This window comes from Diadema setosum, chromosome 5, assembly GCF_964275005.1.
Source record: "Diadema setosum chromosome 5, eeDiaSeto1, whole genome shotgun sequence".
Taxonomy (NCBI): Eukaryota; Metazoa; Echinodermata; class Echinoidea; order Diadematoida; family Diadematidae; genus Diadema; species Diadema setosum.
Window position 1 is genome coordinate 28,967,777 of NC_092689.1, and position 15,861 is coordinate 28,983,637.

A 15,861-nucleotide genomic window follows, 5' to 3' on the forward strand; every position below is an offset into this window, starting at 1 on the left:
GAATTTTTCTCTTTTTTTTTTTCATTGCAAAGGTTAAAAAAAAATTCAAATCAGAGGACTTGTGCCTGTAGATTATTCTATTCTATTTGATTGCAACATGCAGTTGCAACTAACATCTTTGTTTCATAAAGGCAGGGGATTCTTCAAAGGAAACCAAAGGCAAAATATAAATGTAGATTGAGTGAAATAAGCAGCAATCTTAGAACACATCAGTGAAAGTTTGAGGACAATCAGACAAACCATTCAAAAGTTATGAATTTTGAAAGTTTTAGTGCTGTCATAGCTGGATAAGGAGAATACTTAACTTCATGACATCATCACAGACAACATCACAAGGAAAATACTTTGTATAAGGAGAATTTGGAGTCAATCTTATTTTTCATGAAAACTACACATGCCACTGACTTGTTACAGACATCAGTAAAGGGTAATGTCATTCCCCTACGTTCTGAAAGGGGAAAGTCAAGTGCTCTTTCATTATGCTACAAAAATGAAAATATGTTGAATTTCTCTTTTTATTTTCTTTATTCAGCTGTCAATAATGACATGGTGAAGTGTAGTAGTCTCTTGAAACAGCGATGATGGCACTGAAACATTAAAAATTGAAAACTTTGGATCAGACTGCCAGATTTTCCCCAAACTTTCACTGATGTGTTCAACTCATATTACTGCTTTCACTTAGTGTTACCTGGGCTTTGGTTTCCATAAAAATTCTAGTGCCTTCGTATTTCTTACAGTGTCTCTCTATTCCAATTTCACTGATACTTGAAATATTTGGTTCATCAGATCTCATTCTGTGTACTAGTGTCAACTTAGAAGCAGAATGGAACTACACTTTTGATTAGAAGAAAAAGGTAACATTGTGACAGAGTAAGCAGTTAATGTGAAAGGGTCGATTACATTCGCTGACAGGGTGGGTTAACATTGTCAAGTGTTCATACTATTAAAACATAAAAAGGCAGCATTTCCTTTGTGTTCGTGTCTCCTGCTCCATCATGATAGTTGAAGTACTTTTCTTCTTAGGGGTGGGGAGGGGGTTGTACTGTCATCAGCAAAGTATATATCTTAATCATTCAAATTAACATCAACATGTATCAGTATTACAGGCATATTTCCAGTAGGTGGAATTCATGTATAAGACTTTAGTGGAAATCTTCCCTTGTTCCCTGTGTACCCTTTTTCACTTCCTTGAAATTAGAATGACATAATCAGCTGCCCGAGACATGTGTGTTGGCACCATCTGCAAATCTCCTGTGGCAAATATATCTGTTTTCGTTTTTTTTTTCTCAAGAATTATAACAAAGATTTTAATAATAATGAGCAAGCAGGGAACCGGAAAGCTGTAAAAATTTTCTTTTCATCCTGGGGGATTTCTCAAGCGATAAAAATCACACAGGCGCATATCATGCCTTTCAATTCGCAAGAATAATGGGGCATAGACAATGACTGAATTGCTGGTCAAAATCATGCAGAAAACACGCTGCAGTGAGCTCGTAAACATGAATATGGCCACTCCTGTAGAAACCAGTAGACCTCAACACATGGAGGTAGAATGTTGAAACCGTTTTAACATTTTTACGAAAGTACTTTTAAAATGGAAATTTTCAGGCGAGTAATTGTGCATGCTGTATTGGGTATTATAGATGAATTTTGTGCGTTTTAATTCTGTGGAATCAAAACATCAATAGAGTTACACTCAAGCAGCAACAAGATTTGCATGCTTTTTATTCTAGTTCTGGTTTCCCCTTTTACAGTAACAGTCCATAGAAGCACACCTGGACAAGAATGCAATTGCTGTCGTTGTTGTTCATTGCCCATGCACATGACTGTGTGCATGTGCATGGCATGGGCATGAGTAGCCACGGACGGGGATCACGATGTCCATATTAGGAACTCGTCAGAGTTTCGGCTTGCCCGAGGTGGCGTTGCCACGGTAACATCAGACCTTGACGAAGAATTTGATGGTGTACATGTAGTAAGTGATGAGAACCCAGAGGGAAGTGGCCAGGACGTCCATGGCCAGCATCTCCGCATGTGTGCCATAGACGGGGTCCCACGTGAACGGGAAGTACGAAGCCATAACCTCTGACCCGCAGTACGCCGCAATGGAATTCATGCCTGGTTGGAGAAGAAGTAGCAGTGATATTTCTGGGTGGTGTTTTTTTTTTTTTTCCCCTCTCTCTCTCTCTTTCTCTCCTTTCTCTGTTTTCCTTTGGCTCCAACTTGCTATTTCATTTCTCAACTTTATACATTCACTCATGTTCTTCATTCAAGTACAAATATTTTAAAAAAAATTACACACACATACACACACACACACACACACACACACACACACACACACAGACAAACAGACACAGACAAACAAAGATGTGACATGTACAAGATACCGTCAGTTTACAAAGTATTCCTGTTTCGAATCAAACAAGTTTCTGTTGTACTCCACGTGCAATATATTTAATAACCAACTACCCATATACCCATGAAACTGCTTAGATCACGTGCAAACTGTAAGCAGAGATTTTAAAAGATTGCATTGACTGGGTCATTGATAAGGGTCATCAGGGGGTAGGGGGATTTGAATTCCAATACAGATTTGAACTTCGCACCTTCTGCCAATGGGACAGCACCACATAACCACCAGGTGGAATGAACACATGAATATAAAAAACACATACAAACATAGACTGCCTCTTTCCACACAGCAAGACCGCATGCACGATTTTGGTCATTTAGAAATGGTTACACGTATGTGGAAATGAGAATGGTTGCCGAGGCAATGTGTGGTAGCCCAGTCTTTCATGTCATGGCCTTTCTCCACTTTGACAGGTTTGCCTACTGGAAAGCCTCACCTACGAAGAAGAACGGTGCGCCTGTCCACCAGTGCTGGACATCAATCAGGTAGTAGAAGAGAGAGAGAAGAAGATATGCCATACTGCCTGTTGTCAGGACAAAGGATACTGACCTGCATGCATGAAAAAAGAACAAGAAAAAGAAAAAGAAAAAAAAAAGCTTTTAAGGCAAAAGCACCCATTTTTTTTTTTCTATTTCCAAAGAGCGAGAAAACTCTGTAGGCAAGTCTTCATTCTTGCACTTTGAAAGAACTTCTACAGCAAATATTTTGAAGCTCCACTGAACATCCTTGAATATTTGAACAAGTTCAAGTGAGGAACAAGGGAAACTTGACTTTAAAAAAAAATGTATCATGTACCTGAGGGCATTAATCCAAATGACATGCTTATTAAAACCAAAATACTGTGCTGACCTTTGATCCAATATCTTATTTATTCACGAAAGTAACTGTTTCCTAGGACCCTTACAACCTGACTGTACAACAACTAGGTATTCCTAGATGGATTACCAACTGAACAAGGCAAGTGCCAAAATGTGTCTCGCCCATTCGCGTAGAAGAAATTAATGTTTTTCTAAATCCCAAAAGGTCATTGACCATGCCTATGACCTTTGACCTTGTGGTGACCTTCAACTCCTCAAGGGACATTTACCAGCCAAGTTTGGTCACAAACGGATACCAAATAGATCAAAAGTTATGAGCCCTAATTGAAACATAAAAAATTAACATTGGGCCCTAAAAGTTCATTGACCCCTGTCTGTGACCTTTGACCTGGTAATGACCTTCAATCCTCAAGGGACATCTACTATCCAAGTTTGGTCACAAATGGACATAGGGATCAAAACTTATGAGCCATACTCGAAACACGTAAAAAGTTAACATTGGGTCCTAAAAGTTTGTTGACCCCTGTCTGTGACCTTTGACCTTGTGGTGACCTTTAACTCCCCAAGGGACATCTACCATCCAAGTTTGGTCACAAACAGACCTATACATCAAAAGTTATGAGCCATAATCAAACACGCCGTAAAAACTTAACATTGGGCCCTAAAGTTCATTGACCCCTGACTGTGACCTTTGACCTTGAAGTGACCTTCATGTTTGGAAAAATGTGGAACTTTGTATAACCACTCTTCCCTCCAAGTTTGATCGAAATTAAAGTTTGATCAAAATTAAAGTCCTCAGTAGAGTTATTCAAGTTTTTGTAGCATTACGGACGGACGGACGGACAGACGCCACAAGCGATCCCTTAGTCTTCCCGCACCTCCAGTAGGCTCAACAAAAATGCCACAATTAGCCAAAGTTATTAACCTTGGGCAAAACATTTGACCATCTGACTTCGAGAGATTTTGCCCAAGATCTAATCATCATGTCTATATCTCACACTGAATCCACTGGCAAAAAGAACTGTGTGTATGTGTGCATATGTGTCTGTGCGTTTGTTTTGTTCCTTGTACCACTACCATATATTATCCGAATTTGGAAGACCTGAATTAAATTCAATTTCCGGAATCACTGTGTTTTGTGCTACTTTGTCTGAGTACCGTATTTGAGATTTAATTAGCATGTCTATATCTAACACTGACTCCATGGGCAAAACAAAAAGAAAGAAAGAAGAAAAAAAAGGAAAATTCACAGAATGATTCTTCTCAAATCATTCTGATAAAATGTGGGAAGGACGGATGGAAGGGGAACATGCTACAAAGATAACGCCTTTGGCACCCTTAATGGTGTGGAGGAATAAACACCTTACCATTCTATTCTTTCTTCTTTTTTTTTCGTTTGTCTGTTTTCATTAAATTCCATTTATTAACAGAGCGAAACCGCCCCTACACATAAACCTTCTATACATAGTTCATAGCTTGTGAGGTAAACCACTACCATATATTATCCGAATTTGGAAGACCTGAATTAAATTCAATTTCCGGAATCATTGTGTTTTGTGCTACTTTGTCTGAGTACCGTATTTGAGATTTAATCAGCATGTCTATATCCACACTGAATCCACACTATATCCACACTGAATCCATGGGCAAAACAAAAAGAAAGAAAGAAGAAAAAAAGGAATATCCACAGAATGATTTTTCTCAAATCATTCTGATAAAATGTGGGAAGGACGGATGGAAGGGGAACATGCTACAAAGATAATGCCTTTGGCATCCTTAATGGTATAGAATCCCATTTGCAGACATCATGAAACTTCATGAAACTTTACATGAATGAACATTGTACTACATGTATACTGATTATGTGTAGTAAACATCATAGTCAAATGTTTTGTAATTATTTAGTGAGAAATGAAAACCAACCCCTATTTCATTTGAGAGATCTCTGGTTTGAGAAACACAAGCACCGACGGTTACAGCAATCTGATTCAAACGTAAAACGTTGAGCGCCATCTGCTGGTTGCAGCATGTATAGTAATAACGTAAGTATATAGGTTTGTGTGATCCGCTTCAGTGAGGGGCTAGTATCTCGACACTGACCCAGCTCCAAATCCGCTTCATGTATTATAGACTCTGTGCACGTACACACAATAAAGTATGTGTACACCATCATACACACAACCGAAGAGCCAAGAAGAGCCAAGATGGCTTCCTGACCGTCAAAACCTTTTTCTCCTGGTTGGTAAAAACTTGAATAACGAGTGAAAATAACAATCATGATACGTAACGATAATCCCAATGATTTCAATGATAATATAATTAATAAGCATCTATGATTACTATCGTTATCGTTACTGAATAGTAAAATAATACAAAAATAGTCTTGTAAATAAAAGGTCGTCATCGTTTCACTGGTCGAGACTCAAGAATTTTCTTATATTGCATGTAACTCCAGCCTTATGGCGCTGTGCATTTTGATTGTCTTTGCTAGCAACTTATCTATATACCATGCATCAACATCGATTTCACCTCAGTTTTACGGTATCGGTAGGTATCTACTGTTGTCAATTTGCACAATGTCTTTAGTTTTCAAAACGTATGTACATATGCGTCCAACATGTGCAACATGCTGCACGCACACACAACACACACACACACACACACACACACAACACCTTACACAGCACTGGAACATGTATGTAATAAGTACATTCTTTATAACATTATTGAACTCCTCATCACATACCCACCGTCAATTCCAAAATAATACATGCAGTCAGCCTGCTAGCATTTTTCCATATATTATGGATATAAGCCTATATCGCCCATTGCATGTGTGTCTGTGCATGTGAGTATTCAAAGCTTTTGTTTGACATGTATGGGGGCACTTGTTCACAAATACACACACATGGCACACACATACACACACACACACACACACACACACTCTGACAACACCATACATAGTTCACACGCACACTGGAACATGTAAAAAGTACAATAATTGTATAGAGTTTCTTTTTATAATGGAACTCATCACCCATCAATTCCAATTTACACAATGCAGTCAGCCTTCGAAAGTGAAAAACAAACCTACATGAAGTTACATATTTTTATAATTATGCATTTAATTTTGCCTTTGTGCTTATGGATATTCGCCCATTGCGTGTACGTGTATGTCTGTGTGAGTATAGTTAATATTTTGTTTGACGTGTATGAGCGTGCGTGTGTCAAGGTTGGGAGCATTTTTGTTCACAAACACACACACGGCAAGACCCCATAATGGTTGCCTGATTGACAAAACACAAATCGGTTTTGATACAATAAAGTTGAATAAGTTATAACGAAAATCATGATTTTAATAATTGAAGTAAGCACATCAATGTTATCTTTACTAAGCAGCAAAAGAGAGTGCTTCCATAATTAAATCCTTACCCTGCACTAAGGCGAGCGAGTGCCTCAGAATCCCTCAGAATACATCGCTACTTTTGTGTGTCCGAACGAATGAGTCATGCACGCTTCCATGATGATGAATAAAAAGTGTAAGTTCTATAATAAACATTATGCATAATCATGATATCATATGCACGTTTCCATTTTGAAGCACATAAAATTATTCAGTGGGGGCTGCGTCCTTTCCCTTAACGGCTGAAAAAAAAAAAGATCTTAAATAATCATCCAGAGGAATGGGGAGGCCTCCGAAAATTCGAGATTAAAATTTATGATTTACTGTTTGCTTTGCTCAACATATATTTATAAATACGCATATACACATACATTACCACGCACACACAATTTTCAAAGCACTGGATTTTTTCGTATTCAGATTTGATATATTTAGATTTTTCAAAAATTTCACCCAAAGTGCCTGTGCTCCAAATCGCTTAATTTCAATATGAAAATGCAAAACCTCCCCGCTTCGGCGCTCGCGCAACTTGCAGTGTCCCACATTGTTGTAGAATATGTGCCCCCCCCCCGGGGGGACAAAAAACTTTGTATTGCCTTGGTGTGTGGAAATTTCATGAGTGTCAAATCATTGCAGTCTAAAAAGATCGGTGCGATAACGAATTTGAGGGTCACTGTCAGAATGACAAGCTGAAGGAAAGGCTGAAGCTATAAGTTTGAGTGATTCATGGAATATCGCGACTTTTTGTCTGTCTATAACACTTTGCAAACTATAGTACTGACACTGTCAGAATTCACATTCTCATATCTGGTCTAGGGCAATTACCCCCTGGGCAATTACCCCGGACCCTTCCCCTGTCCCTAATCCTAATCCTAATCCTGAAACTAATCCTAACCATAACCCAAACTCCTAACACTAAACCCAACCCTAACCCTAATCTTAACTCTAACCTTACCACTAACCAGTATTTAGCCGGGGGGTAATTGCCCTCTGGGGGTAATTGCCCAGATACGTCTCATATCCAGTGGCAGATCCGGGGAAGGGCTAATCGGCACTTCTTTTTAAGGCGCAGGAGGAAATCGGGACGGGACTTTTTTGGCGGCCGACAGAAAAAAAAAATTCGGCCCCGCTTTTACAAAATCCTTGCCGGACTTCCACTGTCACAGTCGGGATAACAATATTATTACAAGAGCCACAATGCAGGTTCTACGACTTTGCTTACTCCTATATAGGTGCTGTAAATTATTAACATTTTATACCCTACACCGAAATCGCACAAACGAGCGAGCGAGAATTTATCGGAACATTATTGAATTAAATTGAATTCAATTCAGAGGATTTTATTTCCATATAAAGCAATACCAAATAATATACATGACGCTTACATATCAAGGATTTCAAATCAAATTTCAAAAAAACATAATTCAGTCATAATAAAGTTTCTTAATACTTTGATAAATGAACTAAGTAAGCGATGAAAATTATATCGTTTAACTGTTTATTTCGGTATACAACTGTACAATGAACCATTATTGTCAGCTAGCATCATACAGACGAAATTTCAAATTCCTAAAGGCATTATTGTGGAGGGGGAGGGGGTAATAGTCCCTTTCCACGCTAATCTATTGGCTGTATCATAATGCATTAAAACTAAAAGTGGGAAGGGGAGCAAGGCCGTACGTAAGATTTTCTTGGGGGGGGGGGGATTTCCCCAATAATGATGGGAGGGTGTGCGATGTGGTGTAAACTTTGGGTGAACTCGTGAAAATGTGTCAAATCTTAGAAAAAAAATAATTGCAGTTTGAACATTTTGGGGATTGCCCCCCCCCCCCCCCCCTGCATGTGACGTCAAATTAAACAAGGAAAAGTAGAAATTACGCACTGCGTAATATATGTCCCCGCCGGAAGTAGCATTTAGTAGCAAAATGTACAATATAGGTAAAAAGATCAAGGTCAAAGGTCAAAGAAGTCAAAGGTCAAAATTCTATGTAGAAGTTTTGAAGCCCTCACCTAGTGCCATCACATAAAGCAAACGGAATTGAAATCGGGTTAGAAATGGCGAAGGAGTAGCATTTTGTAGTCAATGTACAATATAGGTAAAAAAATCAAGGTCAAAGGTCAAAGAAGTCAAAGGTCAAAATTCTGTGTAGAAGTTTTGAAGCCCTCACCTAGTGCCATCACATAAAGCAAACGGAATCGAAGTCAGGTTAGAAATGGCGAAGGAGTAGCATCTGGTAGCAAAATGTACAATACAGGTCAAAAATCAAGGTAAGAGGTCAAAGAAGTCAAAGGTCAAAATTCTGTGTAGAAGTTTTGAAGCCCTCACCTAGTGCCATCACATGAAGCAAACGGAATCGAAATCGGGTTAGAAATGGCGAAGGAGTAGCATTTTGTAGGCGGTAGGTCAAAAATCAAGGTCAAAGGTCAAAGAAGTCAAAGGTCAAAATTCCGTGTACAAGTTTTGAAGCCCTCACCTAGTGCCATCATATAAAGCAAACGGAATCAAAATCGGGTTAGAAATGGCGAAGGAGTAGCATTTTGAAGCAAAATGTACAATATAGGTCAAAGGTCAAGGTCAAAGGTCACAACTGAAATTCTGTATAGAAGTTTCAAAGCTCCCATGTAGTGCTATCATATAAAGCAAACAGAATCAAAATCAGGTTAGAAATGGCGAAGGTGTAGTATTTTGAACATTTTGATCACACACGGACGCACAGACGGACGGACAGACGGACACACAGACACACACATGTACGGAGCCCGTTTCATAGTCCCCTGCTCGAACTCGTTCGGCGGGGACAAAAACCCAAGAATGGGAAAGAAAGCCCTTGGTATTGTTGTGAGAGATTGGAAAGTAAAGGGAAGAACTTTTATGATGATGAACATATATAGTGATGAAAATTAATTGCATTGATTTTATAGGCCACTTAATGTCTTTTTTTTTTCAGATAATTTACAAATAACTTATGTGCCAATGACACAGTTTTACTGGCGGAAAACCAACGATCAGGCAGGGTAGGTCACGAGTCCAGGGCCCCATTTCATAAAAAGTTGATATGATAGCAACTCTTGCTGGAATGGCAATTGTCATGGTAACGACAAGGATCTAAATTCCTGATTGGCTGTTGCAATGGGAAGTTGACATTCCAGCAAAAGTTCCTATCCTAACATCTTTTATGAAATGGGGCCCAGGTGTATAGTCTGTCTATTTATTAAATGTCATACCCAACATATGCAAAATCATTATGATATCACTACACTGTTGATTCTCAAAATGTAAATACATGTAAATATAGATACAAACTGAAATAAACTAACACTAATAACTGAAATAAACCCAGACTGAATACTCACAGGTGTTTTCAACATTCAGTTTAATCATTAATTGGACTGGATAGGTCCATGCAGACATATTTTAGCATCGCATGCCTGCTTGAATCATAATTGTAGCTACATGGATGAACACCTCAAGCACCCACCAACCCCCCCCCCCCCCCCCACACACACAAACACACTACTTTACGCTCTCAGTCTTGTTTTTTCCTCTCTTTTCTTGCACTCTCAGAAAGGGCCGACCCTGCAGGCCTCCCAGGCCCCTTTCTCGCTGTCTTTTCCATTCTAGAAATTTTTATGAAAGCACCATGCACCACGTATACGCAAACGATCTCAAATGCAATACATATACAAATACAAATGCAATACGCGCCCCAAGCCGCGCCGCGCCATCTGGCCTGCCCGGCTGCGGCCGGCTGGCCGGATACTCAGTAGCAAGGAATCGCCAGCGCCTCACAGCCCGCAGCACACGTAGGCAAGTGGGATTGCCTCTCGAGCTTTCAATTGTACCGTTGCGTTTTACAGAACTCCCAAAATGCAGCAAAACATCAAATATGAACCTCAGGGGACTTGTTTAGGCCACTGCTTAGAAATTTGGAAGTCAACAGTTATCTACAATTTGAATAATGCACAAAACTCAACTACCCAGTAGTTCTGTGTGTCAGCCACATTTAAGCCTTTTTGTTGCAGTCTTCTGTATTTTTAATCTATAAACACAAATCTAAAAGTATAAGAGCTGATGTAATAACATATAGAGTGTGTGGCAAGAATGTATATAGAAATGTTTGTAAGTTTTGATGAACTTTATTCACAAAATATACATGATGGACACACATGCAGTGCATGGGTCTGCAAAGGTAGCCTAGTAATGTACTGGAATTTACGGTGAGCCCCGAAAAAAAATTCAATTCAAAATCTAACGGTCAATAAAAATGTACTAAATGTTACCTTCCACTTTCAATACTTGATGGGAGTTTCTAAAATGATACTCTCTTCAACATACCACTGTGTTTATACAACTCTTCATTTATGCAAATGGGATTCCCTACCTTTAAGGACAGTTTTTAGTTTTTTCATTAAGGGGAAAGTTCTTAATAAATAGTCTCTTCAATTTAATACTGGATTCATTGAATCTCAAATATTAGGTCTGCAAATGAGACTCCCTACCTTTAATGGTGTGGAGTAATAAACACTGTATCATTCTATTCTTTCTTTTTTTTTTTTTCGTTTGTCTGTTTTCATTAAATTCCATTTATTAACAGAGAGAAACTGCCCCTACACATAAACCTTCTATACATAGTTCATAGCTTGTGAGGTAAAACAAGAGAGAACAGACATACCTCACTTGACAAGGCCACAGTCATGAATGCTGTGACTGTCAAAGATTCTATTGATGCATCACGCGTTACCCCGGGGGACCGTAGTACCGTAGTACCCTGGGTAACCACGTTGTGTAGCGCCACCTCACGTCCACTCGAGGACAGCCAGAGAAAAATGCATGCACTGTGTGTGCATGTACATAGCATTCCCATGCCACTGCATGTTATACTAACCCTGCATGGAAGCTGTGATACCACTAGTGTGTGCTTTAGTGCAGTGCAGTGCAGTGGCTAGCGCGCGCTAGCTCCAGCACCAAAATAATTTCCTCTTTTTGGCACCCAGGGTACAACCTTTTTAAAAAAAAAAAAATAATTCAACAAAATGGCTGATTTTTATTTGGCACCCCTGGATACCATTTATGTCATCATTTGGCACATTGTTGATTCCACACGACTGGAATTGATTACAGCTGCATAGAATACAGGTTTGAGTGTGGGACAGCATTGTCATCATGTAATTGATCTCAGCTCAAGCAGAACACACCAACTGATGAGTAAACATATCTTCATCAGTTTGTGTACACAATGGCAAATTATATATACACAGTAAAACTTGAGATGGGGGGGGGGGGAGGGGGTGGGGTCTTGCGCTCACACGAGTATCACACATTTACCTTAAATGCTTCCTGTGAACACTGCAAATTTGGGGGTGAGGCAGCTGTGGGGGCACTTAAGTATCCTCCACTCTGCCCCAAACAAACTTGCAACTACAGTCACTAATCTAAACTACACTCTGCACTACCTCAGCTTATAACCTACGCTCATAGAGAAGAAGATTAGGAAAGATTCCTTGATTTGGAGGGTTTAGTCTGTCTCCCCCCGCTCCCAACCCAACCACACACACATACCCCACCCAAGCGATAATGCCTGCCAAGTTTGGTGAAACTTTGACAACACCTTCTCAAGAAGAGGATGAAAATATACAATTCAGGTCCTAATTTAGACCCCCCCCCCCCCAGCTCTTAGCCCCCACGTTCCCCTAGATCCACCATGAACAAACCTGAATTTACAGTCATTAATGCACTAACTCATAGCATTAACTTAGCTCTCTCACTTTTGGTTCTCGAGAAGATGATCATTAAACAAAATCTCTGATTTTGGAGGGTTTGGAGAGTTTGGAGGGTTTGTTTGCAGGCAGCAAGCAATTGCTTGTGCTTGCTAACAAAATATTTTCCTTGCAAGCAATTGCTTGTTTTTATGCATAAGGATTCAAGCAAAAGGCTAGCACAAATAATTGCTAGTTTTTACGCATATGGCCCAAAATAAGCACTATTAGACCCCTGTGGATCAGAGGGTAGCACAGGGAGGCAATCACTTTCTGAATGGAAAACCAGTGTGATGTGACAATACATCAAAAATCATCCAGTCGTTGACTGAATATGAAGTCTCTTTGTTCTACATCTGGACTGGAATGGTAGAAATGTGCTCTAGCATGAAACAAACATTTTAATGCTGAATAGTGTCATATCACTCATGGACTGCCATCATATATCAAACCAGAGCAAAAGTGGGCAGTACCATAATTGATAACTGTGCTTTAATAACTCTTTATGTGCCATGGTAGAAACCTCCTGTGTGCCACATTATTCTGAGACACCAACGCAATTATGCTTTTAGAAAACATTCTGCTTTTCAAATCTATGCAGCTTTTATACATTTGTTAAAACCTGGATATGTAGTGAGCAAAGATGTAGAAAAAACGCCAAGCCTTGCTTTGACGTAAATTGTACGACAAATCTACGATTGTTTTTCTTCTAAATGACCAGTAGCTACATTGTACACTACTGTAAATGCATGACTTTTGCATACAAAACAGTGACAGAAACTTAGAATTAACTCACAAATCCATAGAGCACACCGCTTGATAGTCATTCGCCACATAAAATGCAAGCTACATGCGACAGGAATGGAATCGCCAGAAACGCTTTCATTGTACTGTGGCATTTGGTGATTCATCGATCGGTTTGGGCAGGTTTGTGGGTTTGAGCAGAATATGCGAAGTTGGCACGCCGCCGACTGAGTCACGCGTGCGAACGTGGCACATAAAGAGTTAAACAAGGAGGAAGATGCAATTTTCTGCATCGTGTGTCACTCAAAGTACAATGCTTGCACTACCATTACTGGGCATTACTTCATCTAAAACATCAGTCGAAATCAATGGTTTTAAGTGCTAGTCTGCAAAAACTGTTTCTCTACCATTTTTCTGACGGCGGAGCACAAATTCGCAATTCTTTAAAAAAAAAAAAAAATTACCACAGATTCTTGTTCACAGGTATCACTCCATCTTCTTTAGAGAAGTTGCACAAAACGCCAGCAATTAGACCCTGAAGATAGAAATGATAAGCAAAGAAAAAACAAAAACAAAACAAAACAAAACACATGAGTTCAGTAAATTTGTACAACAAGGAACATACTGACGAAAAATAGAATTACAAGATTGGGAATACTGGTGCACTTATGTCTAGACACAGGACTTACAATAACAAAGTTGACAAATCATTTGTGACCTGCTACAACAAATGGATCCAAGAGTCGAGGGATTTCAATTTTCTGAAAATGACACAACATCATTCCCTTACTCTTCCGCTTTAATTTCATATAACATGACTCATAAAAGTAATGGGTTGCAGCGATAATCATGATTTTATGGGACCATGCTGAGTGGTCTAGGAAATTAGACTTTCGAGGAAACCACCTTCAAAGTTTTCTTTCTCACGCAATCATGATCAAGGGGAGGTATTCCAGTTTTCACATCTTGACAATAGAAGGTCCGCTCACAGCAATCTCCACGATATTCACTAAAGCTTAGTGCCAGCAGTCTACCCACGACCAATAAGTAACCTGGATACCACGCACTGACCAATAAGATCACTCCCTCGTTGCTAGGGGCGGAGTCTATCTGCAGCGCTAAATCCAAAGCTTCGGGCATGTTTCTGTCCCGTCGAAAGTCAGAAAATCATGTCCCAGAAAAACACCAATTTCTTGCCTTTCCTTTGATCATTTAGCTTCGAAATTTCGGGAAATGATAGATGAAACAGTAGATTACAGCATTATGCCAACAACAGAAATTTGATGGTTTTGACCAATTTTGATGATCTGACTTCAAACTTCATTTTCTCATATAAGCCGTTAAGCGACTTTTGACTCCTTTTGTTGTGGCGGGTCACATTAACCACTGAGATTTGAAGCAACAATTTCACAGGGAACGGGAATATGAGCATCATTGCGCGTTATTTATATTTTTGATATATGTGACCCGCTACAACAAAATGATCCTAAAGTCAGGTGAGGTCGATTATTTGAAAATTGCACGATATAATCCCCTAATCTTTCTGCTTTAGATTGATATATAACACATTTTATAAAAATAATCGGCTGCGGGGATATCGGTGTTTAAAAGAGAGCATGTCGAGACGTCTGGAAAATCACTGTTTCGAGAAAAGCGCCCTAAAAGTCTTCCTTTCGACGCAATTGTGATCAACGGACACACAAGTCAGTTTTCACCTCTGGACAATAGAAGGTAAGCCCTAGCAACCCCCGAAGAGTTCATTCAAGCACATCAGCGTCGGCGGTCTTCTCACCAACCAATCAGTGACCAGGATGTGAGAAGCGGCTGAGCATAGCGCACCCCGCCCGCACGCACCAGTCGACTGGGCAGAGTGCGAGCTTCACGCTTCGGTTAGCAGCAAGCAGCAAACTGACCAATGAGATCACTCTGGTCGTTGTTAGGGGCGGAACCTATCTGTGGCGCTCAATCCAAATTTTCGAACCAGTTTCTGCTTCGTTGAACCGCCAAAAAACATGGCTCAGAAAAACGCTATTTTTTGGTCTTTCCTTCGATCATTTTGCTTCAAAATTTCGACAGATGATAGAAAACATGTTAGACTCCAATAATATATCAAAATCAGACTAGAAATGTTGCTTTGGCGACTGGTATGCCTCCGCCATAATGCATGATTTTCCCAATAGGTCTAGATAGTACATGTGGACACTGTGTGATTACATTTTCACAAAATTGGCAAAATATTGGAATGACAAGTTTGTCACAAATGTGTTGAATGTTCACCTTCCTTGACGTAGGTTTAATTGGATGAATAGGAGAGCATGTATCTAGGGATTTAAGGACTTTAACTTGCCTTTGACCCATTCATACATTTAGGCATTGAGTAATTTTCAAGGTACAGGTGTGGAGAAAAAGTGCAATTTCTGAATTGAATAGTAAATTGTTACCATTTTCATCTGGCCCTTGACCCTAAAATTCATAAGATAATTACTTTCAGGTAGAACATGCATAATATGTACTAAGTTTCAAGGTAACTCGAGCCACTTCCGAGATATGGAGGAAAAAGTTAGTTCAGCACTTTCACTTGATCTTTGACCTGTTGACCTTTGAGGCAAAAAGAGAAAAAAAAAACTTTCCAGAGAATTTCTATTAGGTTACACACGCATACACCAAGTGTAAAAAAATAACCCTGCTGGCATTGCATAAATATGAGGGTAATAGTAAAA

At 39.5% G+C, this 15,861-nt stretch overlaps 1 protein-coding gene across 1 annotated transcript in view; it reads right to left on the reverse strand.

Moving 5' to 3' along the window:
- Positions 1–1,428: 1,428 nt before the first annotated feature.
- The window catches only part of LOC140229258 (heparan-alpha-glucosaminide N-acetyltransferase-like), a 61,941-nt gene continuing 47,508 nt past the window's right edge, over positions 1,429–15,861 (reverse strand). Inside the window, exons 16-18 of the mRNA XM_072309535.1 lie at positions 13,606–13,676; positions 2,853–2,965; positions 1,429–2,118 (exon numbers count right to left, since the gene is read on the reverse strand). Of these exons, the coding sequence (XP_072165636.1) occupies positions 1,940–2,118; positions 2,853–2,965; positions 13,606–13,676 (363 nt within the window). The 3' untranslated portion in view covers positions 1,429–1,939. The remainder of the gene's footprint in view (positions 2,119–2,852; positions 2,966–13,605; positions 13,677–15,861) is intronic.